The 27,726-nt window shown below is 34.6% G+C and overlaps 2 protein-coding genes and 2 long non-coding RNA genes across 5 annotated transcripts in view; 3 read left to right on the forward strand and 1 right to left on the reverse strand.

Moving 5' to 3' along the window:
• The window catches only part of LOC126736814 (BSD domain-containing protein 1-A-like), a 65,209-nt gene extending 56,588 nt beyond the window's left edge, over positions 1-8,621 (forward strand). For both annotated transcript variants that reach the window (XM_050441367.1, XM_050441368.1), the window contains exon 12: positions 8,441-8,621. In XM_050441367.1, the coding sequence (XP_050297324.1) occupies positions 8,441-8,590 (150 nt within the window). In that variant the 3' untranslated portion in view covers positions 8,591-8,621. The remainder of the gene's footprint in view (positions 1-8,440) is intronic.
• The window catches only part of LOC126736819 (WD repeat-containing protein 55 homolog), a 31,586-nt gene continuing 12,469 nt past the window's right edge, over positions 8,610-27,726 (reverse strand). The window contains exon 3 of the mRNA XM_050441376.1: positions 8,610-8,954. Within this exon, the coding sequence (XP_050297333.1) occupies positions 8,711-8,954 (244 nt within the window). The 3' untranslated portion in view covers positions 8,610-8,710. The remainder of the gene's footprint in view (positions 8,955-27,726) is intronic.
• Positions 13,963-15,001, forward strand: LOC126736824 (uncharacterized). The gene is made up of 2 exons (XR_007660790.1): positions 13,963-14,108; positions 14,905-15,001. It is a non-coding gene; the product is annotated as an uncharacterized LOC126736824 (long non-coding RNA).
• LOC126736822 (uncharacterized) lies at positions 22,261-23,299 on the forward strand. Its single transcript, XR_007660788.1, has 2 exons — positions 22,261-22,406; positions 23,203-23,299. It is a non-coding gene; the product is annotated as an uncharacterized LOC126736822 (long non-coding RNA).

Genomic DNA, 27,726 nt, shown 5'->3' on the forward strand with positions numbered 1-27,726 from the left:
TTTTCAAAACATGTAGCTATATCATTAATGAAAATGTTAAAGAGCAATGGTGAGCAGTGTCCACCCTGAGGTACACCAGAACATACATTGATATTGCTGGATCTAGCACTACCCAATCTAACCTGCTGAGTCCGGCCTGACAAGAAGCTTGTGAACCAGGCAACTATATGATTGGAGAAACCAAACACTCAAAGTTTCTCCTGCAAGATTCTGTGATCGAATCTATCAAAAATCTTGGAGAAGTCTGTATAAATCACATCCATCTGACATCCCCTCTCCAAGGCATCCAACAGATCCTGCTGATAGATCAACAAGTTAGTGATCGTAGATCTGCCCGAACTAAACCCATGCTGCTGATTGAGCAACAGCTCCTTGCAATAGAAATAAATTTGATCGTAGATAAGACTGTCCAACAGTTTTGGAATGGCCGACTTGATGCAAACGCCCCTATAGTTCCCTATTTGGTCATTATCATCTGATTTAAATATTGGTACCACAAACTATGCTTCCATAATGACGGAAAGAGTGCTGAGCCAAGGAATTTCTGAAAAAGGAAGAATAGAGGGCGAGAAACAGTACAGACACATTTTTGTAAAAAATAGTTTGGTATCCCATCAGGACCTGAACTAACTTTGGCCTTTAATTTTAAAATTTTATCAAAAATCAAACCAACCAACCCCACCGTTGGGGATTAGGAATTGTCATATTTTCTCCCACCTGTTGACCCATATAATAATTGTTATTTTTATTTATATTAGTATTGTAGACAGTTGAAAAAAAACTGGGCAAAACCCTCCGCTATCTGTTCGCAACCAGAAAATTCATTATCACCATAATACATTGAATTTGGAATTTTATTTACTGCCTACTGTTGAGGTGATATCAAAAGCTTTTAGGGTCAGTACACAGTAATTGGTCTAAATTTGAAATATAATCACGGTAGCAAATATTCGTTAAAGTTTTGCACCTCGCCCTGAGATTAGAAAAAGTGACATAATCAGATTGATCACGAGTACTGATGTAATTCTTGTGAGCAATCTGCTTCCGTGTAACTAGATATTTAAGTTCACCCGAGAACCACTTGGGAAAATCAGATGTCTTATATCTTTTGAAAGGAACAAAAAGGGCTATTGCCATGTTTAAAATGTGATAGAATTGAGAGACAGCTATGTTAATATCAGTCGTGTTCAGTATTGTAGTCCAGTCAATTCCAGACAAGTAATTATTAATGCCATCATAATCTGCAAGCTTAAAATCATAATAAAATTCTACATACTCTACATTTGGCTTGAATTCACCACACAAATCTAATTGAAAGTTGTACGCTTTGTGGTTTTGAGATTTATCAAAAAGGTAGTCGATTGCTTCTGTTACCACAAGATTACTTTTATTAGTGAAGATCAGATCCAAATAAACCAATCTATTATTAGGTATTGTTATTTTTTGAAAAAAATTCAAATAAGCATAAAACTGACCTAGAGTTAAACCTGGAGAGTTAGGACTGCACTCAACCACAGCGCCAAGATTGTCACTCCCCCAGCAAGCATCTGGTACATTAAAATCACCGAAGACATAAAAATTGTAATCAGAATACTCCTGCTGGAGAATATCTATCGAGTAGCAATGGCTTTCATACAAACTGATTTTAGAATTAGGGGGAATATAAACCCCTCCAATAATAAGATTATTTTTACCCATTTTACATGATATAAACAATTGTTCCACAGAATCATTTTACAGATTTTAAAGATGTGATGAACAAATCTCAGATGCTTATCGAACCACACGCCCAAATCCTTGACTACATTCACATACTGCAAAGACTTACCAAGGATACTATATAATAATAATAATAATAATAATAGACAGTTTATATTTCCTCATAAGATATTACATATGCTCACTCATAGATATAAATAAGTTTACAATATAAATACAAAGAAAAAGAAATCCATCAGTGTATATTAATTCAACATGTAACTGTAAAGAGGAAATAAAGGTCATGTTTCAGCTACCCTCAGAAGAAGGAGCTGTTAAGACATTGAATATTACACTTATAATTTAAAAAAAATATCGCGAACCGCATTATAAACTGTACGAGTAGCATGCATACCCTACATCCATAACTAACCGAAAAGAAAAGAAATCTAAATTATCCTAGCTTACTTATTATTTACTAATAGGAGGCAGGAAAGGAGGAACGAGGGGTACAGGTATATTAACTATATTTCTGTTGTAGACTCTTATAGTAGAGAAAAATATACATATAAAAATTTATATTTCCAAACGCGCGCCAGATCCAAACACGGAATCCCGACACAAAAGAGCAAAACCAGGGCGACTGATTTACCAGAGATGTCAGTATTAAAAAGAAATAACATAAATTGTTTCAATGCATTAAATATTATTTTGTTTAGATGAAAGAACCATTTTTATTGATTTTTTAAAAGCCGATGTAGATTTAGAAAAATCCCAAATTTTGTATTTATTAATTTTGGACACAATATTGTAAGAAAATGACTTTTTAAAGATTTCTTTCTTATGTAAAGGTATAGACAAAAGGTCATGTCTGCGAATATTTATATTGTGAACGTCAGTGCGGTATCTGAGCTTATTATAGAGATATGGTGGTGCTTTAAATTTTATTATTTTATAAAAAAAACATATGGAGTGCAACTCTCGGCGATTTAACATATTAAGCCATTTAAGATCGACTAATTTATGAGATACCCTTTCCCTACGTCTAATTCCACAAATAAACCTTATGCACGAGTTCTGTAATTTTTGAATTCTTGCAGAGTTAGCGCAGCCTAAAAATGGTCCATATACTGTATCTGCATAATTAAAATGGGATAGAATTAATGAGTCGCATAAAATTTTTTTTGTTTCTTTTGACAAATAAGATCTATGCTTGTAAAGTTTTTTTAGCATTGAAAATCCTTTCTTAAGACAACTTGTAATGTGATCTGTGAACTTTAGCTTGACATCTATGATTAGGCCTAGAGTTTTAGTTGAGACATGAAAAGGAATAAGTTCTCCATTAAGAATTAGCTGGACATGATCCAAAACCGCCCTTCTGCTATTATCACCACAAAATAACATTGCCACGCTCTTGGCTGGATTCAATTTAAGAGAATGATCTGTCGAGACTCTATTTACTAGAGCAAGGTCAGCATTCAAACAAAAATTAGCTCTTTCAATATTACTAGCATTAAATGACAAATATAATTGTGTGTCGTCGGCGTAGAGATGGTATTTACAGAATTGCAATTTATCCATAAAAGCCAACGTAAAAATGCTATACAACAAAGGACCCAGAATGCTACCCTGTGGGACGCCAGACCTTACTATTGCCACCCTAGACTTATCTTCTCCAATTAAAACTCGTTGTATTCTATCACTTAAAAAAGATAAAATTAATTTAGTAGCTGCAGTATTAAAACCGAAATAATGTAAAATATTAATCAAAAGTTCATGATTTAGCATATCAAATGCTTTAGAGTAATCAAGCTGTATTAAAATCATTGCATCACCCCTGTCCAAACTGGCGACAACCTCATCAGTGACGTCAGTAAGAGCGGTAACACAGCTAAATCCCTTTCGAAATCCCGACTGTTTTTGTAGTATAATATTCTTATCAGTAACATAGGCGGTAATTTGTTTTTCCATTACTTTTTCCAAGATTTTTGAAAGGGCTGGTAAAATTGAAATTGATCTAAGTTCGCCATAATTTAAGGGATTATTTTTTTTAGGAAGTGGCAAAATAAAAGCAGATTTCCAAGATTTTGGAAAGTACGAGTTTAACAAACAACTATTTATAATATGGGTAATAAATGGTATTATAAATGGACAAAAAAGAATTATTAATGTTGTGTTTAAATTATCAGGCCCAAACGCCTTAGATTTAAGTTTAATAATTAAATTTGATACTAAATTTTTATCCACTGGTGTAAAAGAAAATAATGGTGGAAACTTCTGATTAGATTTATAGAAATTGAAGGTTTCTTTTGTCGGAGGAGTAATATTAGAAGTTAAATGACTGAACCAGTCGTTAAGTTCATCGACTTTTTTTAGATGTTCGGGAATTTGTCTAGATTTGTGATTTATTATATTCAGTTTATAAAGCTCCTTCCATTTGTCTCGAGTAGTGCAGTTTTGAAATTTGTTATTTAAATAAGCCTTTTTTTCCTTACGTACGGCGGTGGTGGTAAAATTTCTTATCTGCTTATAATAGTTCCAATGTTCCAAATTTCTTGTTTTTCGAAAGCGCATTAAAGCCCGATTTCTGTGTTGCTTCATTATTTTTATATTATCAGTAATCCATGGACAGTAAGGTCTATTTTTACAAGTTTTAACAGTAAGAGGTGCGTGAATATCTAGTATATTAAGCATATGATTAGTAAGTATAGACACCTTTTCATCAATATCTTCAGTATCATAAATTTGATGCCAGGGTGCACCTTCTAGATCAATCTGAAAATTATTAAAGTTAATTCGTGTCAAAGGTCTGTAAGAAAACATATTGTTTTCCTTATTTAATTTATTTAGTTGTAGATTACAGTATGTTAAAAAATGATCCGATATATGTATATTTATAATACCAGAGTTAACTAAATTATCCGAATTATAGCATATTAGATCGAGGAGAGTTAACGAACCATTAGAGACTCTCGTTGGTTCAGAAATATACTGTTTTAAATCAAAAGTATCAAGAATCCCATTTAAGTCATCAACCCTACTCGACTCCAACTTAAGCATGTCTACGTTAAAGTCCCCAAAACATAAAATTTTATCACATAATGTGTTAAGATTTATTAAAGTGTCCTCAAACATTGACAAAAATTCACTATAATTTTCCCTTGGCGGCCTATAAATAACTCCAACTATAATTATTTCATTCTCAATCTTTACTTTAACCCATAAATGCTCGATTGCATCAGCACACTCGCGATATATAATTGAGTAATTTAATGTGTTGTGGATATATAAACCAACCCCACCACCTCTAGTGTATCGATCTTGCCTTTCAAAGTTGTAGTTTTCAATGAAAGTAGCCTGATCGTCAATGCCCTGAAACAACCAGCTCTCCGTTATGCCAATAACACCGTAGTCCTGGCCCGCCACATGATTCTTAAGAATATCAAAGTTATTAAGAAGTGATCTGACATTAACATGAGCACACAACATAAATTCAACAAATTATAATATAAGTTATAAGGGAGTGGTAAGAAAAGGATCGGATGGGATATATAATATTAAAACAAAGGAAAGCCTCCTAGGAGAAAAAAATAATCTAAAACCACTGTAGTGTAGTAAACGATAATCCTACTTAAGTGCATCAAAACCAAACACTGACCAATCACATTAAACTAAACAATATCCAAATAATTTCTAGCCAAATTTATATTTTTCACAATTGTAGTTATTTTAATTAAGGCTTTTATATAAAACATTAAATTTATGTTTATTTAGTTAAATACAAAAATAAGTTTGTAGTAACAGAAAAAAAGAAGAAAAATTTTGTTATTTGCTAACATTACAAAATGAGAAAAAAATCCTAAGGGTTTAGTAATAGAGCAATAAATGACAGATAAATCAATAGGTGAATTTTTTTTGAAATAACAAACGAAGGTAGAATAATAAAACTTATTTACTTAATAAAACCCTGTTTATGGTTAATTTATATCAACTTACTTAACTGCTATCAGCTAAGCATAATACGTAATGCTACCATTATCAATAAAAATTTACAAAACTCAGGTATTAACTACTTCTGCGAATGAACCCAATAGAAAAAAAAACATAAAAATAAAAAAAAGATATAATATATGAATAAAACATAAAAGTAGTAAAAATAAAACAATATGTAGAATTGAATCTCTTCGAAGCTCTATGAAATGATATGTAGCAACACTTGCAAATATTGAGCCTCAATCCGTTGATCGCTGACCACTCACACAAAGCATCAAGGTCTTCTTGAAGTTTGGCTATATCATTCACCTGCTTAATCTGCATGTAGAGCTTCAGGTCATCAGCAAACATACTTACAGAACTATGATTGATCACATTAACAATATCATTTACAAATAGATTGAAGAGCAGAGGGATCACAGTGAGATCCCTGAGGAACCCCTGAGACTACATTAGTAGGTGCAGAAGTACAGCCATGCACCTTCACACTCACACTTAAATATCGGCATGATAAAACTGTGCTTCCAAGCTTCTGGGAAGGTAGAGTCCTGTAAAGACATATTAAAGATCATCTGGAGAGGCCTACTAATTGTATAAATACAGTTCTTTAAAAAGACATTAGGTATATTACCTGGCCCACAGTTAAACTTGTTAGGTAATTTATGGATCTTAGAAAATACCTCTGAGAGAGTGAAGCGTCCAACAATAATATTCTGGGAACCAAATTCAAGAGAATCAGGAATGGGATAAGTAGAGTTGTCGTAAACTGTAGCAAAAAACTTTGCAAACAAATCAGTAATTGCTTCCCTAGACTCTGCCATTTCCTGGCCCAAAAACATCGAATTTGCAAATGCATTGCTCTTCCTTTTGTCATTGACAAACCTCCAAAAGTAACGACTGTCATCCACCACTGATCTCTCCACTTTACCAATATATTCACTAAAGCAACGATCGTGTTCTACTTGACATCGAGATCTAAGGGTCGAAAAACGAGCATAAGAGTCAGGTGAGGGAGTAGACGTATATTTCCTGTGCAGCCTTCTTTTTACAAATTAAGTCTTTAAGTAAAGGACTAAACCATTTAGGAAAAGATGAAGACCTTAGTCTCTTTTTAGGAACATACAAATCAAGGCAATCCTTTAAAATATCATTTAACTTACCCGCAGCACCATCAACATTCAACCCATCAAAATTCATACTCCAATCAATAGCCCCCGAATGAAAGTTAATAGCCCCAAAGTCGGCATTCCGAAAATGGAAATAAAGTCATCAAGCATTAGTGAAGATAAGTCAGTTTGAATATATTATTCTACGCTTAAAGTGAATAAAATCATAAATTTATTTAAAAATTTATATTTTGTGCATTTTTGGGTGAATAATAAGAAATTAGGATAATAGAAAATAGATAATAAAAATAAGAACTAAGAAGGAAAGGGATAAAGCCCACCGTAAATATTTAAAACAAAGAACTGACGCACGCTTGCAATATGACAGACAAATAAGAAATTACACAAAACATGCCATTGCTAAGGAAAAAATTACTTACTTAAATAAAAAATTAAAATAAATAAACGACAAAAAATTCTGGAGGGACGCAAATAACTTAAATCTCGGCCGTTACAAGAATTCTGATACGTTTTCTGATTCAACGGCTATTAATAATTATTTTACAAATTTGAGTAATACAGCTAATACAATATCTAATGAGAAAATACAATTTTATAAATCATATAAACATGATAAGATCAAATCTGAATTAAAATTTACTCAAATAGATCAGTCAACTTTACTTAAAATTGTAAAAACCAATCACTCTAATGCAATTGGTGAAGACGCTTTTTCTTCAAAAGATTTAAATCTCCTTTTTGTTTAAAGCCATTACTTAATATTATGAACAGCTACATTTTACAAAATGTTTATCTTACAATCTGGAAAAAGGCAATTATAAAACCCTTAGCAAAGATCAGTAATCCAAAGGAATTTAAAGACCTCAGGCCTATAAGTATACTGCCCTTAATATCCAAAATCTTGGAAAAATTTATTCACCAACAAATTTGGGCATATATTAAATCACATTCTTTAACTCCTGAATGCCAGGCAGGTTTTAAAAAGAACTTTAGTACTTCTACCAGTTTGGTTAACCTTCTTAATGAAATCAGAAAAAAAAAGAAAAAAAAAGAATTAACATGTCTTGGGTTGTTAGATTAGCTCGCCACTTTCTTAGTCTTCGCCACTTTCTTCTCTCCGCTGGTGGTCTTTTTACCCTTCTTATCGCTGGCAGGTTTCTTAGCTGCTACCTTGGGAGATGCTGCCTTTTTCGCCTTTGGTTTAGCAGCAGATGCCGCTTCACCGGTGGCTTTTTTCGCAGGACTCTTCTTCCTAGATCCTGCCTTTTTCTTTTCACCAGCGGCTTCTTGTTTTGCGGCTGGAGTACCGGAGGTAGGAAGCTTGAAAGAGCCGGAGGCACTTTTTCCTTTACTTTGCACTAAAGCACCAGACACTACAGCAGACTTTAGATATTTCTTTATAAACGGTGCCGCTTTTCCAGCATCTACCTTGTAATTGGCGTCGATATATCTTTTGATTGCTCGTAGGGACGATCCTCCTCTTTCTAACAGTCGAGACTCGATAGATTTCAAATGGATTTAATTTGTTTATCTTGAAAAGTAAAAAAGTTACTAAGTGTTCCCTTTTTTCTGTATCACCCGGTATATATGTAAATCTAATAGGTAACATTTTATTATTTTAGGGTGACTCCGGTGGACCGTTAGTAGTAGATGGAATTCAATGGGGCATAGTCTCTTGGTCTATTAAGCCTTGCATAAGTGCACCGGGAGTGTATACCAGTTTGGCAAATTCAACATATAGGAGCTGGATTCGTGATATTACCGGCGTTTAGGATTCAATAAATAAATATATGTAAAAAAGTATGATTTTTTTTAATTTAATTAAGGAAGCGTTACATATTTGACAAAATAATATTATTTTAACTACTTACAAAGATAGAAGCAACAATAGCTTATGCTAAATCACTAAAAAAATCTGAAGTATTCCTCACTTTAGAGGATGGCAGATTATTTGCCAATTCTCTTTTCCTCTCGTGTTTGCTATGCTTGTGACTCACTTTTTCGAAATCTTCAAAATATTGAACATTCCAAAACTTTATTTCATTAAGATGGCCACTAGATGCTATAAAATTGCCGTTATTGCATATATCTATATTTTCTACAGACAATTCATGCTGGCCTACGATTCCCAAATGCCTGAAAAAGGTTTAAATATTGAGCTTAAGCATTAACTGCATAAAAATAGTACTTTACAGTTGCGGTATCTTAGAAACGAGGAGATAATACTTAACACGTTCTCGACGATAAGTGGTCCGACAGTGTCTACCGCGGATCCGAATATTTTTAGTTTACGCTGTAAGTCAAAAAAGTAGTTTATTTTTCTCAAAGAGACCTCTTAATAATAAAAATTCATAGATTCGAGGGACACAAAGTCAGTTACACCCCATGAACCCGAAAACGCCTTTACTTTACGGTTTACCCAAGGTCCATAAGAGTGGCTATCCCTTTCGTCCTGTAGTTTGTTTTTTAGATTCACCTTGCTATTTACTACCCTCGTGGCTCAATAAAGTCTTAAGAGATATTACAGCATTTAATAACATTTACTCCACTAAAAATTCTACTGATTTTACTGACACTCAAAAACACACCAATATCTGATAAAACGATATTAATATCCTTAGATGTTAAAAACCTCTTTCCAAGTATACCTCCCAAGAATTGCATTGGTCTTGTCTTGAATTTGTTAAATAAAACCTCTTTACCTAAACTAATTATAGACAAACCTAATCAATTTATTATCCATTGTTCTTGACCAAAACTTTAAATTTAACGATTGTTTCTTCAAACAGATCAATGGGTTGGCGATGGGCTCTTGTTTATCCCTGTTTTTAAGCGAGATTTTTATGCATAACCTGGAGAGTAAGATAATGTGCAGTACCTTTGCCAAAGACATTGTTTTTTACAAACGGTATGTGGATGATGTCTGTTTGGTCTGAAGTGGCAATTAACTCGGACTGGATAATTTTTTGTATTTTTTAACTCTCTACATCCTAATATAACTTTTACATTAGAAAAAGAAAAAGACGGTAAGCTTCCTTTTTTCGACCTTTTGCTGACTAGAGAAAACAACAATATCCCCTTTGATATTTATAGAAAACCTTCCCCGACGGACAACATTATCCAGTTTGAGTCTAATTCCCCTATTCTTATAAATTTGCTTCATTCAAGTTTCAAGTCTTTTTTTGGCTAGCAATTCCTGTCTAACCGTATTTATATATTCCTTAATTTATTAAAATGAATCGTAATTTCAAATGCTGTCAAAAAAAGGAGTTCTATATTCCACCCAAGTTGTCTGGATAGAAATTCTGATGCCATATAAATAGGAGGCTACAAAATTTTATGCTCAGAAAAATGTCAAATAAATTTTAATGAAAATGAGAATGAAAAGAAGTCTTATGAGCAGAAGATTCATGAGTTGTTGATTGAACTAAAAGAAAAGGATAGGCATATAGAAAGAATGAGAAGAAACAGTTTGGTGTTTGAAGATGAAGTGTCAGAGGCCGAAAAGAAGTTTTTCTCCTCCCTAGATAATCTACACAAACTTAATGATCAACTTAAAATTGAATTAACAAATTTAAAAACTAAAGAATGTGAGTTACTCTCACTATTAAAAGTATGTGAAGAGGAAAAAATAAATTTCAATATAGAAATCAATGAGTTAAATTCCTTAAACAAAAATTTAATTGTAACAATAAAAACATTAGAAAATGAATCTGCAACCTATAAGACGCAAATAAATATGTTACAAAAGGAAGTTAATGATTTAACTAAGATGAATAAGAATATGATCCAGTCTATAAAGGTGTTTGAAGTTGAAAAAGATAGTTGCTATTCCGATATTCGTGCATTAAAGGAACAGCAAACTTACCTAAATTTGTTAATATAAATTCTCCAACACAGTTACCATGTAGGCCAATTTCACCCGTTGATAATAGACCTAAGCTTCTTTTTGTGGGTGGAAATTGTAGTAGACTGTTCCTGAAGAAATTGTGTCTGAAGTTTGAAGCTAACTACAAAGTCCAATGTTTCCTGAAGCCAGGAAGTACAAACAATGAACTGATTTATACTGTATCATCTATGGTTAAGGAATTTACAGAAAATGATATGTTGATTTTAATGTTAAATGGTATTTGCTCATCATTCGATATTTTAAAAATTTTTATACATTTACATAGCAACAGTTTAGTGATGATAAGCCCTTAAATGTATCCAAACCATAATGTAATTTATAGTAGCAATAATGCTCTCTATAGAATATTTCACGCAAATAATATTAATCTAAATAGAATTTTAGAGTTTAATCATGCCAGCAACTTTGGATCAGATTTGGCAACATTACTGTATATTTTAAAACATTTCAAAAGTAGCATTTCATCAAAAAATGTGTCCACAATAAAACCAAGTAATCAACCTGGACTTCTAGATACTGACTGTGATAGGGATTCTTTTTTATAGATAAATACACAGAAGATGAAGCTCACTCACATTCTATAAATAACATTAAAAATAAGCATGCGAAAAGTTTCAGTAGTTTTATTTTAAATATACAGTCTCTAAGAAATAAAATGGACGAGCTTCATCTTTTACTTGATTTATGTGATTTTCCTGATATTGTATTACTAACTGAGCACTGGTTAAAGCCTAACGAATGTTTCTTAATATCTGATTATATTCCTATATCAATTTTTTGTCGGCAACACTCCATACATGGAGGAACAGCTATTTTAGTTAAACAAACAATTGAAGCTTTTTTCTGTAAAATTAATAAGTATGATAGCTTTCTGTTGGAGAAAGTTTTTGAATTCTCCCTTTGTTTTTGTAAGCGATTTAATTTATATGTTCTTTGTGTTTATAGACCACCCACCAAAAAACCTTTATTATGGGATTTAAGTGTGACGTTCAGGGCCTTATGTTTAGTGAAAACTTCCCCTTGCAAAACAAAGAAAGTTCCTTGGTATTACCATTGATGGTCGTCTTCGCTTCGAAGATCATATCCTAAATCTTGCATCAAAATTATCCTCTGGGTGCTTTGCAGTAAGGATGGCGGGGCATGAGCTGGGAGGGGTAGTTGCACGTTCAGTGTACTTTTCTCTTATTGAGTCTCATCTTCGTTATGGCTTGCCTTTTTGGGGTTTAAGCAACAAGAGATTATTAAACATAATTTTTGTGATTCAAAAAAAGGCAGTTAGATACCTATGTTCCGCTGGGTTAAGAGATTCTTGTAAGCCTCTCTTTATATCTCAAAAAATCCAAACTCTTTTTTTTTCTTTTTATCTTAGAAACAGCTACTCTTATTCATAAATGTCCTAAACCTCCCTTTAACACTGGTCATATGACTCGCCAGGTTAACGATTTTCCCTTACCAATCCCTACATCCTCCCTCACCAAGAACCCACTTATATACCTTAGCAAAAAAAATTTACAACCATGTTCCTCTATGTATCAGACAAATTTTAGAAGTTAAGAAATTCAAAAAGAAATTAAAATCACATTTATTATCCAGGGCATATTAGAGCCTTGACGATTTTTTTAATGATCTTTTGACCTGTGCTCTTACATCATTTTAGTGTTTTAGTTTTGTTTCCTATTAAATAATTTAATTTACTTCCTCTAAATTCTGTTTTATTAACAGCTTTACTTATTTTTTAATCAAATTTATCAAAAAGATGCTTTTTTTTTTCAATCTGTTTTGTTATAATTAATATTGGTAATGTGTGTAAATTTTATGGTAAAATGTTTTCGATGTTATGTTTGTTTAAAATTTAAAGTGAATTTGGAATTTTTTAGTTTTTAGGATGCTTGTACACAAGATTTTGTTTTGTCTTACGTAATATACCACATTTTCTTTCTTTCTTTCTTTTTTTATTTCTACTGGTACCAAGCGCCTTTCAAAAAGAGTTAGCTACAATTAAATAAATTGCAGTAAATAATGGGTTTCCATTAAGCATAATTAATAAAATTTATTTCAAATTTTATAACAAATACAAGCTCTCCTATAATTATTTAATCCATAACAGCAGCATTAAAAATTCTAGATTTCATTGCCTTACTTATTTTGGTAGTATCTCTATTATTTAACAAGCTCGTAAACATCAAAGAATCAAGCGAATCCTTAACCCAATCGGGAGTTTACTCACTTAACTGCGGGGATTGTAATGCCGTTTACATTGGTCAGTCTGGAAGAAAAATAATAACAAAATTGCAGGAACACTTAAGAGAATATAACAAACACAAAGATACCAAAATCACCACCGAGACTAAATCGGCTTTTCCAATTTATTGTCTTCAAAACACTTTCCTTCCATCCCGGAAAATGCAAAAATTCTTCACGAGTGCCCCAAAGGAAAGAAGCTTGACTTATTAGAGAAGTTGGAGAATCCTGCACTGTCTTGTCTGAATGATGTTTTCACCTTCGAGCTATTGCACTGTTTCTCACACAATGCCTAAATGTGGGTTCCAGGGTTATGATTATTAGCCTTTATTAGGGCACGCAAAGAAAACGCAGCTTTATATTGTTAAACCCAGCTTTAGTATTGAAAGATAAATCAATGTCATAATTGACAACTAATTTAATCTATAACCTCAATTCAAAAAAATAAATACAAAGACAGTAATGCTCTAATACTTAAGTTATAATTATGAAATTTAAAATTATGAGAAAGAAAATAAAGTATAATTTAGCACTTAATACTTATTCAATTGTACATCTGATAATACCTCGCATATACGTATATACTCAGTTCCCAATTTCAAATCAAATCAGTGATGGTGGTTATATAAACAATTTTGCTAAATTGAATTTAAAATATGTGATCATTTCTACATATTAATTCAAAAAAAAAAAAAATCTATAAATTGCGACGAACCGATAAATCAATACCTGGAGAAACCAAGCCAAAAAGAAAAAGGGGCTACCTGAAATTCTGAGTCTCTCCGACTGGTAGCAGGGCCCACCTGATCTGAATGGGGCTCCTTTGTTGGCAGCTATACGTTTGGGTCAAAAGAGGCAGCAGCAGATCGACCAGTTAGGATGCTTCCAGAATGTCTAGCAGGTAGTGGAGGGCAATCGGTATTAGGTGTAGCCGATTGGAAGGAATGCAGGTTCCGGAGGTGATGATCCAAGCGACTTGATGTGGTAACACGTGGAGTAGCAAGTGAGGTGGAAGCAGTAACAATAAAAATGCAGCAAAAGCAGAAGCAGAGGATAAGCAGAAGGTACAGGAAGGCCTAAAAATGGGGACCACACATGAGGTTCGACATGGCTGTCAATTTTATGGCATTTTTGTGTGGGTAAGTAAGTTAAATTTTATAAAATTGCTCTCTGAAAAGTTGGATGCATTGATGTTCTTTTGAGTTAAACCGAAAAGCATGCAAATAAGAAATTAATTAGATGAAAAAAATAGGAAAATGACTTAGGCATGTAACATGTGCTAACTTACCGAAGATGGAATGTGGCCTTTTCTGGGGTTTATTTAACACAACAAAAACAAGGAGCCCTATAAACTCTTAGGCCTACTTAGAAAATCAGCAATTAAGCTATCCTAGCACATACTAGTAACTACAAAAAAATTAGGCTAAGATAGGGTCTACCTTTTCACATCCGCATTAAGCGAAACTATCTGTCATACTCTAGAACCAGATAAAGAATGAATCTATTAAAAATAGGATTGTCAGTTCCCTCCAATATTTAAGGAATGCATTTATCTGTCAAGTACCTAGGTGTTGACATGCTGGGTTTAACTACTGGGTACTATCTGGTACCAACATTGGTTTAAGTAATTTGCAACTATGGAGCAATCTATAACTTGAGGCCATGGTTTAGCAACAATAATTTACAAAAACTGACAGACCAGATTGACATTAACATTCTTATCACTATTGATCCTTATGATTTGAACAGAATAAACAAATAGTTAATGTGCTCAGTATTCATTAAAATCTAAAATAGGCCAAATTGACCTGCAAGGTAAAATCAATGCAAAATCAATGGCAGTTCTTAATTCTATTCAATCAACAAAACAATGAAACAATATCCCATATTATTATTTACTTTCCTCATCCAATAATGGTTTTCCTTGCGTTTCAGATCGGGTATGTTAGGAGGGACCATCTTAACGGTGTATCATATCTGTGTAGTATATATATTTATGTATGATTTTTAAATAAATTATTTTATGAAACTATGGTTGCGATTTACTTTATCTTGGTAAAAAAAATTAATAAATCAATTAATATATCTGTTGGAGATTAAACCTGTAACACACCCCTCCTTCCTGAAAAGGAAGTTTACCTGAAACTTGCAATGGAAATTCAATCCCTAATAAAGAAAAACTAATCTAACTAAATAACTAATAAAAGAAATCCTAACTTGAAAATACTTAATATAATACAACATTATAAGAACCCTCAAAATAACTACAAAGAAACGAATCTATTATAATAATTAATTTACGCTGACTTAACTTAGATACTAACATTAGATTTGATCTTGAACGTTATTATCAGGTGGATGTGCCTTTAAATCTTTAGCATGCCAAACTCCACGACAGCGACCTGTCAAGTCCGAAACTTCGTAGGACCATGGAGAGAGAATTTTGCTGATCTTGTAGGGCCCAAGATATTTAGGCGCGAACTTTGAAGTAAAGTTTTTGGCAGCATTAGAGATAACATAATTTCTCTGCCATACCTCCTGACCAAGTTGAAAACGCTCATCGCGATGCCGTAAGTTATAACGCCTACTACGTTGCTCGCAAGCCCTCTTCAGTCTTTTCTGAACATCGACAAATACCTTTTCCAATGTTTTCGATCGCAAAGTTGGATCGGAATCATTAGGGTTAGATGGAGAAATTAAAGTCGGGGTGGGACACAGAAATCGAAGTTCTCTACCAAAAATTACAAAGTTTGGGGTTAGACCCGTAACTTCGTGTCTTGCTGATCGGATTGCACAACCTGCATTAGCCAAAATTAGATCCCACGTCCTATGATCCTCATCAACATAGCTTGAGATGATGGTTTTTAGAACACGGTGGACACGCTCTACAGGGTTAGCCTGCGGGTGGTAATTAGCAGTATAACGTATTTGGATACCATACTCTTGCATTTTATTTTGGAAAGCCCCACTACGAAACTGAGGTCCATTGTCGGCAATGATTTTATCAGGGATTCCGTAAACCAAAAGTACATGGTCCTCGAGCCATTTTAATATACTGCTGGCGGTAGCCACTCGTAAAGGAAAGAAGAGAGGATACTTACTGAACAAATCATATACTGACAATACGAAGGAATATCCAGAACGAGAACGAGGCAAGGGACCCACAAGGTCTACACTGAGGATTTGCCAAGGTCTAGTCAGGGTTGGTTGTGGACTAAGAAGGTGGCCAGAAGAGACTTTTTGAAGAGGTTTAGTCCTTAAGCAAGTGTGACATCGGGCAATATACCTAGCTACGTCACACTTCATATTTGGCCAGTAATATTTCTGTGAAATACGGGAAAGAGTCTTAAACACTCCAAGATGACCACAGGTGGGAGGATCGTGATGTGCCTTTATGACATCAGATCGTTGATTTCGTGGTACAATCTGCAACCAAGCATCGTCAGGATTATCTAAAGCGGGGTATTTTGACTTAGTGCGCTTATAGAGCTTATTATTAGAAATCCACCATAGTGGGTACTTAGATGGTTGCTCTTTAACGCGTTTTAGCATGCGGGAATACCACTTGTCGATCAGGAAAGAAGAATCGTTCGTTGACATGTCATTCAGAGGTGCTACCTCATCTACCACTGGTACCGAACGAGATAATGCATCGGGGACGATGTTGTCTTTACCCTTACGATGAACTATGTCAAAATCGTACTGTTGTAGCCTTACAGCCCATCGAGCAATGCGACCAACAGGATCTTTGATTGAATTAAGCCACTTCAGACTATAGTGGTCAGTTACCACTGTAAAATGGCTACCTTCCACATATGGTCTGAGTTTTTCGATGGCGAAAATGATAGCCAAACATTCCTTTTCTGTTGTGCTATACCGACGCTCGTTTTTGGTAAGAGACCTACTTAGGAAACAAATAGCGTGCTCTTCGTCACCTTGAACCTGATAAAGGACAGCTCCAAGTCCAAAATCGGAAGCGTCACATTGGATAATAAAAGGAAGATCAAAATCTGGACATGATAAAACCGGTGCGCTGACCAGTTTCTCTTTAATAGTATTAAAAGCATTTTCACATTCAGGACTCCATACAAACTTTACGTTCTTCATGGTCAATGAGGTCAAGGGAGATACTATCGTGGAAAAATTAGGGACAAACCTCCGATACCAAGATGCGAGTCCAACAATTCTTCTAATATCAGTAACAGTCTTGGGGGTTGGTATACGCAGAATAGCCTCAATCTTATCGGGGTCCACTAGTAGACCGGAAGAATTAACAATGTACCCCAAATATTTTAACTCGGGTTTACAAAAGGTACACTTCTCTCTGTTAAGAGTTAGACCTGCCTTAACGATCCTCTGTATGACCTCACGTAAAACACGAATATGTTCCTCGAACGACGGGGTGGAAATGATTACGTCGTCAAGATAGACGAAGACGTATGGCTCCAAGTCAACACCAATAACAGAATCGATCAGTCTTTGCCACACTGCAGGGGCATTAGTCAACCCAAAGGGCATACGGGTAAATTGGAAAAGTCCTCTAGTAGGGACTGTAAATGCAGTAAGAGGGCGAGATTCTGGTGCAATAGGTATTTGCCAATACGCGGACTTAATATCCAACGTACTAAGGAACTTGGCATCTCTTAATTTATCTAAAGTGGCAGAAACAAAAGGTATGGGATAACTGTCTTTGATGGTCACACGATTTAAAGCGCGATAATCGACACAAAAACGCCATTCGCCAGTTTTTTTCTTAACCATTACTATTGGAGATGACCAGGGTGAAATAGATGGTTCTACAATACCATTGGCAATCATTTGTTCCAATTCAGTATTGACATCCTTTTGAAGGGCACGGGAAAGAGGATAATAGCGCTGTTTGATAGGTGCTGAATTTGTCCTGATTTCTAGCTTGACCAAATTAGTACAACCCAATGTTGAACTCATGTTGGAAAAGACATCCTCGATAAGTCGATCGAGAGTTTCTTTTTGTGTTGGAGTCAGAGTATCAACGGATTGAATTGCGGCAGTTTCGTGACAGTAGTATGGAGCAACATCTTTGAAATGCCATTCCCCAGTGTTAAGGTCAGGTATGATCCCCATACGAGTCCAAAAATCAATACCTAAGATCAAGGAATGGGGTAGGGAGGGAACAACCAAAACATCCATAAGGACTACGCGAGTGCAAAGCCTCATAGGTAAGGTCACAATTCCTTTTATTGAACATTGTTGTCCATTGGCTACAGTGCACTCAGTGGCCCCAGATTGTTTAAGGGTGCAATAAGTAGACAAAACAGACCATCCGGCAGAACCAATAATAGTTCGAGATGCTCCACTATCAAGTAAACCTAATAGTGATTTTCCAAAAATGTCTATGTGCAGATAAGGACGCTCATCACCTTTGGCATGTGCCAAGACGAAATCAAGGACGGCAGAAGTACGAACATGTTTGGATAGACTAATGGCCGATTGCGATTCAAAAGATAGGCAAGAGGGACGGCCTATGCTCTTGCCGATGCCTCGTTTTTTTGAGCATGTTGGACAAGTCTTTGCACTAACGTCTCTCTTTCCGCATCGGAAACAAAAGAACGTTTTGGGCTTAGAACATTTACGAAAACGATGTCCGCTGTCACCGCAATTCCAGCAGGTTACAACAGAAGAAACTGCATCTATAGAAGTTGAATAAGCCGAATGATTATTAGGAATAATGGGCTTAACATCACTAGGCTCTGAATAAGACTCAATTGACGCTACGTGATGACTGGGTTTTCTGTAGGCAAGTTCAGGTTCTAATAGCTGTCTAATGTTTGTGGGGGGTGGGACAAATCTCTGCACTCTGGCTTCGGTTTCTTCAATTGCTCGACTTAACCTAGTCAACTCGTGAAGATCATGGATTTCATGGGTAGCAAGCCTACTTTGAATATAAGGAAGTAAATTTCGACGAATAAGATTAAGTTTGACTGATTCGGAGGGACTTTCTGAAAGTTTTCGAAATAGACTCTCCATTGCGACAATAAACGTAAGGACGCGTTCTTGTGATCCTTGGGTGCGCCTACGTATTTCATCCCACAAACCATATTCATAGTCATAAGGCCGAAAGGAATCTTTCAATTTAGTTACTAAATCATCCCAACTGGCAAATTTATTGGTACGATACCAAAGAAGGGCATCGCCAGTAAACAACTCTGGTGCAGACCGGAGTAACTGCTCCTTAAGTACACCTCGAGATAAACGAATTTCCTCAACTCTTTCTAGAAAGTCGTTAACACTAGTCTGTCCATTAAACTTAATATTCCATCGAAACACATCATGTGTATGGTATGAGGGATGCGATAGTTGTCTCGGCTCACGCCCGTAAGTTCGATTCGATGTGTCCGTCGGAGAAAAATTAACTTCTTCCAAATGACGAACTAAGTCGTTGATTGGTATGGACTGGGACAAGTTGTCTCCATGAGCAGTGGAGTTTGCTGGAGGAGATGCATGAACCACGGGGGGTCCAAAACGAACCTGTGATTGACGACTCATTGATTGAGACTCATTTGCTGAACTCACTGGATAACAGTTAATTTGACTTACAGGAGGTTGTGATATAGGATTCGAAGATATTGAGGACTTTGCATTAAGTTCATTTCCGGAAGACTGAAAGACTCTGGATCCGTCGCGCTGCATGAAACGACCATAGGAAGGTCTTGACTCAGATGTACTTGACGTTCTCTGCTGAGGATTAAAATAAGGACAACTGCTTTGAGCAAGCTCCAATAAATCCTGGAGTGGAGGTCTAGACTGTTGTGTCAAAGACGGATTGGAAGTAGTCCCATAGGGTACTGCATCGCTATGAGATTCAATCTGAGGCAACTCCCTATTAATAGCTGAATGTGCAAAGGACGTAGAAGTACCAGACTGGAAATTATTCAAATGGATCGACTGCTCTGCAACCTCGCATTGTGAAGTCGATGCGGCAGCAACATTGGAATTAACACGTTCCGCTTCAAGTTCTTCAACAGGTGTAGATTCCTCATCACTCAAAACAATTAAGTCATTTGAAACTACTAAGTTGTCTCCTGTATTTAAGGATTCATGGGGTTCGTGAGATGGAGTGGCTCCTGTTACGGTAATGGCTGGTGGTTTGTTGGCATAAGAGCAAGAAGGCATGATACCTTGAGAAGCAAGATTAAGATCACCAAAAAGTTTAGTGCATGAACTTACAATCTCATTTTTTAAAACCGACTCTACTTCTGACACAGCATGGACTCGATTGATACGCTGGTACAAATGCAACAAGAGGGTATTAATCCGTTTGGATTCTCCATCACAATAATCCTTTCCGAGAGTCTTAATATCCCGTTCAATAGATATTAATTTACTGCGACAAAGGCAAAGCTCACTATCTGTGTCGAAGGCAGTGGAACTAGGAGGATCAATGTGTTTCTCTCGTTCCAACCGCAAGGACTCACGAAGACTGGTCCGTTTTTGAGCGAAAGAACCGGTTAATGGGAGACCTCGAATGTGTAACTCATATTTTAGTTCCTCACCACCTAGATAATTAACATCCATTTCAAATGTCAAAATAGAGGGACAAAAAAATATATATATTTATAGAAATATTATATATAATTTAATAACGTTAATTAAATAAATAAGCTAAAAAAAAAATTAAAAGGAAAATATGATTAAGTATCCAAAGGACACCCCCACCCTTTCCTAAGAAAAAAAAATTAAAAAAAAAAGGAATCAAAGTCCAACAGCAAATACACTACGTATAAGAGCAGTTAAGACTATAGTTATATTTATCATTCAGACCTACTAATAAGAAGTAAGAATAGTCAGGTACTTTAAAAAAAATAAATAAATAAACTTAAAAAAAAAAACAAAAGAAGTCTTAAGAATCAATCCAAGGTAATACCAGTAAATAAGCTTATTATACACACTTACTACAGTAATGCGCATGAACAGATTTAAAAAAAAATCAAAGAAAAAAATATAAAAAAAAAAACAAAATATTTAAAAACTTTTCGATTATGTTAATCACTCATAATTACTTCAACAAATAGATGTTCGCATTAAAAAAATTACATAATCAAAGTTCCAACAATTTATCCAAAGCAAATCAAACTATAATAAAAGAAAATGAAAAAGAAAATATATATCTCTATGATACTTTATAAAGTACTACTTCTTCTCGACAATACCTCTATTCAAGAATTAAAAAAAAAAATGTTTTTCCTTTTCTTCCCTTTTCTTTCTTTTTCCTTTCCCTTTCTTTTTTCACCTTCACACCACCCTGTAATCCTATAACACTTGAATCATTTATCCTTCCCTACAACACCTGAAGATATTTCCTTGGTTTTTGGTAATTGGTCACCAACCTAAATAAAATTTGATAATTCTCTTTTTTTTTAAAATGAGAAGAAACACTGAACTGATGAAAACGTCAAAAAAATAAGAATGGTAAAGTCAACCTTCTAAAACAACTAATCAAAATTAACTGCTAATGTTTAATATAATCAAAAGTTATTAGAAAAAAAAAATTGGTAAAGCATGAACTGACACGTTAGGCGCCAAATTTATTGCACTGTTTCTCACACAATGCCTAAATGTGGGTTCCAGGGTTATGATTATTAGCCTTTATTAGGGCACGCAAAGAAAACGCAGCTTTATATTGTTAAACCCAGCTTTAGTATTGAAAGATAAATCAATGTCATAATTGACAACTAATTTAATCTATAACCTCAATTCAAAAAAATAAATACAAAGACAGTAATGCTCTAATACTTAAGTTATAATTATGAAATTTAAAATTATGAGAAAGAAAATAAAGTATAATTTAGCACTTAATACTTATTCAATTGTACATCTGATAATACCTCGCATATACGTATATACTCAGTTCCCAATTTCAAATCAAATCAGTGATGGTGGTTATATAAACAATTTTGCTAAATTGAATTTAAAATATGTGATCATTTCTACATATTAATTCAAAAAAAAAAAAAATCTATAAATTGCGACGAACCGATAAATCAATACCTGGAGAAACCAAGCCAAAAAGAAAAAGGGGCTACCTGAAATTCTGAGTCTCTCCGACTGGTAGCAGGGCCCACCTGATCTGAATGGGGCTCCTTTGTTGGCAGCTATACGTTTGGGTCAAAAGAGGCAGCAGCAGATCGACCAGTTAGGATGCTTCCAGAATGTCTAGCAGGTAGTGGAGGGCAATCGGTATTAGGTGTAGCCGATTGGAAGGAATGCAGGTTCCGGAGGTGATGATCCAAGCGACTTGATGTGGTAACACGTGGAGTAGCAAGTGAGGTGGAAGCAGTAACAATAAAAATGCAGCAAAAGCAGAAGCAGAGGATAAGCAGAAGGTACAGGAAGGCCTAAAAATGGGGACCACACATGAGGTTCGACATGGCTGTCAATTTTATGGCATTTTTGTGTGGGTAAGTAAGTTAAATTTTATAAAATTGCTCTCTGAAAAGTTGGATGCATTGATGTTCTTTTGAGTTAAACCGAAAAGCATGCAAATAAGAAATTAATTAGATGAAAAAAATAGGAAAATGACTTAGGCATGTAACATGTGCTAACTTACCGAAGATGGAATGTGGCCTTTTCTGGGGTTTATTTAACACAACAAAAACAAGGAGCCCTATAAACTCTTAGGCCTACTTAGAAAATCAGCAATTAAGCTATCCTAGCACATACTAGTAACTACAAAAAAATTAGGCTAAGATAGGGTCTACCTTTTCACATCCGCATTAAGCGAAACTATCTGTCATACTCTAGAACCAGATAAAGAATGAATCTATTAAAAATAGGATTGTCAGTTCCCTCCAATATTTAAGGAATGCATTTATCTGTCAAGTACCTAGGTGTTGACATGCTGGGTTTAACTACTGGGTACTATCTGGTACCAACATTGGTTTAAGTAATTTGCAACTATGGAGCAATCTATAACTTGAGGCCATGGTTTAGCAACAATAATTTACAAAAACTGACAGACCAGATTGACATTAACATTCTTATCACTATTGATCCTTATGATTTGAACAGAATAAACAAATAGTTAATGTGCTCAGTATTCATTAAAATCTAAAATAGGCCAAATTGACCTGCAAGGTAAAATCAATGCAAAATCAATGGCAGTTCTTAATTCTATTCAATCAACAAAACAATGAAACAATATCCCATATTATTATTTACTTTCCTCATCCAATAATGGTTTTCCTTGCGTTTCAGATCGGGTATGTTAGGAGGGACCATCTTAACGGTGTATCATATCTGTGTAGTATATATATTTATGTATGATTTTTAAATAAATTATTTTATGAAACTATGGTTGCGATTTACTTTATCTTGGTAAAAAAAATTAATAAATCAATTAATATATCTGTTGGAGATTAAACCTGTAACAGAGCCGCATTTAATTTTTAACAATCTTTATCACGACCTAGATAGCACGTAAGTTTAGCGCTTGCCTACGCACCTGATGGTTGCTGGTTCAATTCTCGACCAAGTCATATTTTACATTTTATTTTTGCTTTATTTCTGTTCTCCCGTTCAACTTAACCTCATTCTGCTTGTTTTGTTTACTTTTATTTTATTTAGTTTTGAAACCGGATCTAATGTGAACGTCAGCAATATTTTTTATATTGACTTAAATGTTTGTGGTGTTAAACGAATAGCTTTACCGGTAAGTCGTATCTCAACATTGTAATTCGTGTCTATGCATTGTTGTTTTTTATACTAGGGTTGCTTTCTACTTTTAGATCTGATGATGCCTTAGGGCGAAACACCTGTAATACTTTTTTAATAAACATAATCTAACCGTTGACTTTGTGTCCCTCCAATCTCTGAATTTTTATTATGCTGTAAGTACTATAGAAAACTATGTACAAATAGTTTTTCTTTTTTTTATAGATTTTTAGATGTGATAAAGTTGTTGTTATAGCGTTATTACAATATAAAAATGTTTGTGTTAATTCCGACTACTAATCGTCATTTATTCGTAAGAGGCGAGCTAGGCAGACAAAAAAAACGTGCGCAAGTGCAAAACTAAACCTCTAAGATTACATGCTCGTAGTTTTGCGCGTGCGCGAAACGTTTGTTTTTGTTTACCTGTCTTGCATATTATGAATTTACTACGTCAAAATCATTATGGGCATATATTTAACGTTTGCATGAGCTACTGTGAAGATTAGTCAATGAAGGTAGAATACTGTATACAGGGTGACCCGGAAAATGTGGCAAATTTCTCGGATTCAGGTAGAAAATAAAAAAATTATATGGAACTTTCCTATAGGCCCTCCGTACCAAGATACGGCTCCTTAAAAACGCCGGTTTTTACGCTGAATGTTTAAAATGCAAATAACTTAAAAACTGATAGAGTTACATCAAATAAACAAGAGTACCTTTTTTATTCAAAATTGAACTGCCTTTTAGATTTTCTAGTCGTTTTAGCCATAACTGATTAGGCAAAAAAGATATGTTGTAATTCACCTACAGTGGCGGCCAGCAAATTAAAAACGATACAATTTTTAATATTTTATGCTAAAATCATACGGTATATTTTCTATTTGCACATAAATGTTTTTATCACTTCATGTTAAGCTTGCACATGCATAAATATTTGGATTTGAAACAGGTTTGGAATCTGATATTTTAACAATTTAGAAATACCTTGGACAGCTAAATAAATACGATTCATCTTTTGTTTTTTTTTATCAATTTTTGTCGAATATGAATGTGTAGCATTTATTTATCATTTAGTTGGTGTCTCACTTAAGTAATACAAGGTCAATATAAAACAAACGTTATGGGTAAAAAAAAGAGTTGTGACCCTGAAAAAAGACAAGTAATTTTAAATTTGATTCAAGAAGGGCATTCATACAGTAAAGTTGCAGCAATGCTAAAATGTTCCAAATTTATGGTTCATAATGCTATTAAACATTATAAAACTCACGGCACGGTTAGAAATGTACCTAGGAAGAAAAGGCGTAGAATAACAACCGCAAGAGAGGATAAAATTATGGTACGTTTAGCAAAAAAGTCGCCCCATTTAACAGCAGTAGATATCAGACGTGAAATGTATGCACAAAACGATCCGAAGCCATCAGTAAGAACAATTCGCCGCCGACTTAATGAGTTTCAACTATTTGGAAGAGTTTCCCGAAAGAAGCCACTTGTCTCAAAGAAGAATCGTAAACTCCGATTGCAGTTCGCACGCGATCATTTAAGTTGTACCCTTACCCAATGGAAAAATATACTTTGGTCGGATGAAACAAAACTTAATCGCATCGGATCGGATGGTCGTACTTACGTACGAAGACCACCTGGTGAGGAATTAAATCCAAGATTCACAAAATTAACTGTTAAACATGGAGGTGGTTCAATCATGATGTGGAGCTGCATGTCATGGTATGGAGTTAGACCAATTTATAAAATAGATGGAATTATGGATCAGGAGAAATACAAATATATATTAGAAAATGTGATGCTTCCATATGCAGAAGAAAAATTACCTATTACCTGGAAATTTCAACAGGATAATGACCCCAAGCATACCGCACGTTCAGTAAAAAGGTGGTTTCAACAAAACGTCGTTGATGTAATTGAATGGCCCTCGTGTAGTCCAGACCTCAACCCGATAGAGAATCTGTGGAATGATCTTAAAAGAATAATTCAGCCAAAGCAATTTAAAAACATGGACGAACTAGTGAAAGGTGTTCAAGAAGATTGGTATTCCATCCCAATTACTCGCTGTCAAACTTTAATAGAATCTATGCAAAGAAGATGTCTAGCAATAAAAGAAGCTAAAGGATATTCTACCAAATACTGATTCTGTTGTTGTCCATTAATTTTGTAAACATTTTTTTTCCCTAGATTTTTGAATAGATTACTATTGATTTATGGTAGAATGTGTTTAATATGTCTAACCCTTATAAATAAATATCATTCGTAAAACTGCATAAAATGGTTTTCCAAAAAAATTAAATTTTGTGTCGTTTTTAATTAGCTGGCCGCCACTGTAAGTAACAGGGTGTAACTAACGCCCTGTATAAGTAATGCTAAATTCACCACAAAATTAAAATTCCAACTTTAAATCCCCCGTATCTCGTAAACCTGCAACATTTGTATAAGACATGTTACGCTCAATCGCCATATTTTGGTGTGTAGTATCTCCAATTCAGAGATTGCCCATTCTTAATGAATCACCCTGTATAGTTTCTGTACACTAGTATTCAATTACGCAAAACACTTCTAGATTTAAAAACGTACCTATGTGGAACCCTTCTATCAAACAGAAACGGAAACCCTCAAACAGTTTCTGAAATTTATGGAGAACAAAATACAAACGGTATTCGGATAAGGCAGTGTCAACGCTAATAAGCGGTCAGTGCTGATGTTATCTACTGTACCGGCTCATACTACTGAGCTAAAAGCAATTGAAAAAAAAATCGAAAAGGCTATAAGGATATTCTTAAACCTGCTGTGACCAACTATAGTATGGCAAAAAAAAGGAGTGGATGTTTCTGACCAAATGTCCTCGTATTACACGTGCCTACGAAGAACCATCAAGTTGCACAAAAAAACATTTATTTTATTTATTTATTTATTAACGAAATCCATTTACATTGTAATTATACAAAATATATAATAAATTACATGTAAGCTTGTGAAAACTATCACTCTATATAAAAGCTCAATCTCATATCACTTAAAATCACAGTAAGCAATAAATGCATCCTTTTTATTGGTAAAAAAAAATCAGCCGAAGCAGCCAATAAAAATTCATAATTCAAAACAACTAAAACAAGTATGCAAACTAATTAAAATCAATACAAATTCAAAATTACATAAACCATAAAAGTTGCAACACTAAAAATCATTTAGACAAGTTGTAAGGTGGGTATCACAAAATGTTCTTTAAATCCCTTTTAGCTTGTAACCTTAAAGTCAAAAAAATTAACTGATCAGCCAAACTATTAGCTTTAGAAACCAAACGTGTAATGGGCTTATTGATGCCATAGCTAGTCCGATGGAATGGAACAAAAAAACTTTCGCTTCGTCTATTTCCAGAGGGTATCTTTAACTTAACCAGGGACAACAATCAACAAACTGGGTTTTACCTGTTATATAATCACAGATCCAGGAAAGAAAAGGATCCAGAACCCCCAAAACCTTAAGTTTGCCACAAACCACCCCATGATTGACCCGGTCAAACGCATTAGCAAAATCCGCATAGACCGAATCAACCTGAGAGCCCCTCTCCCAGCTGTTCAAAATGAAATTAACAAATAAAAGCAAGAATCAGTAGATCTACCCTTAATAAAGCCGAATTGCTCTGGATTAATAAGATTTCGAAATGACCAAGAAAGTCTTTTACTGACTAAGAAGTAGAGCACTTTAGGTATCTCTGACTGATTACAAACTGCTCGGTAGTTAGTAGCCTTCCTCCCTGGAACCAGACTTGAATATTGGTTTTCAAAAGCTTCTCTTCAAAAAAGTTGAAAAAACAACCTGTGTCCAGAGATTTGTTGAATATCTGAGAGATGGGTGGGGTTAGTACACAGATACACTGCTTAAGACAAATGCAGAGATCCCATCCGGTCCAGCACTGATCTTACCCCAGCAGCCCTCAATGGACTCAAAAACCTCCTCCAATGTTAAGTGAATTTTGCTCAAATCCACTTAAGTTTCAAAATTAAAAGTTGGCAACTCATCTATAGGAAATACTCAGCAAATAAATTAAAATCTCAGGGG

Source organism: Anthonomus grandis, chromosome 5 (assembly GCF_022605725.1).
Source record: "Anthonomus grandis grandis chromosome 5, icAntGran1.3, whole genome shotgun sequence".
Taxonomy (NCBI): Eukaryota; Metazoa; Arthropoda; class Insecta; order Coleoptera; family Curculionidae; genus Anthonomus; species Anthonomus grandis.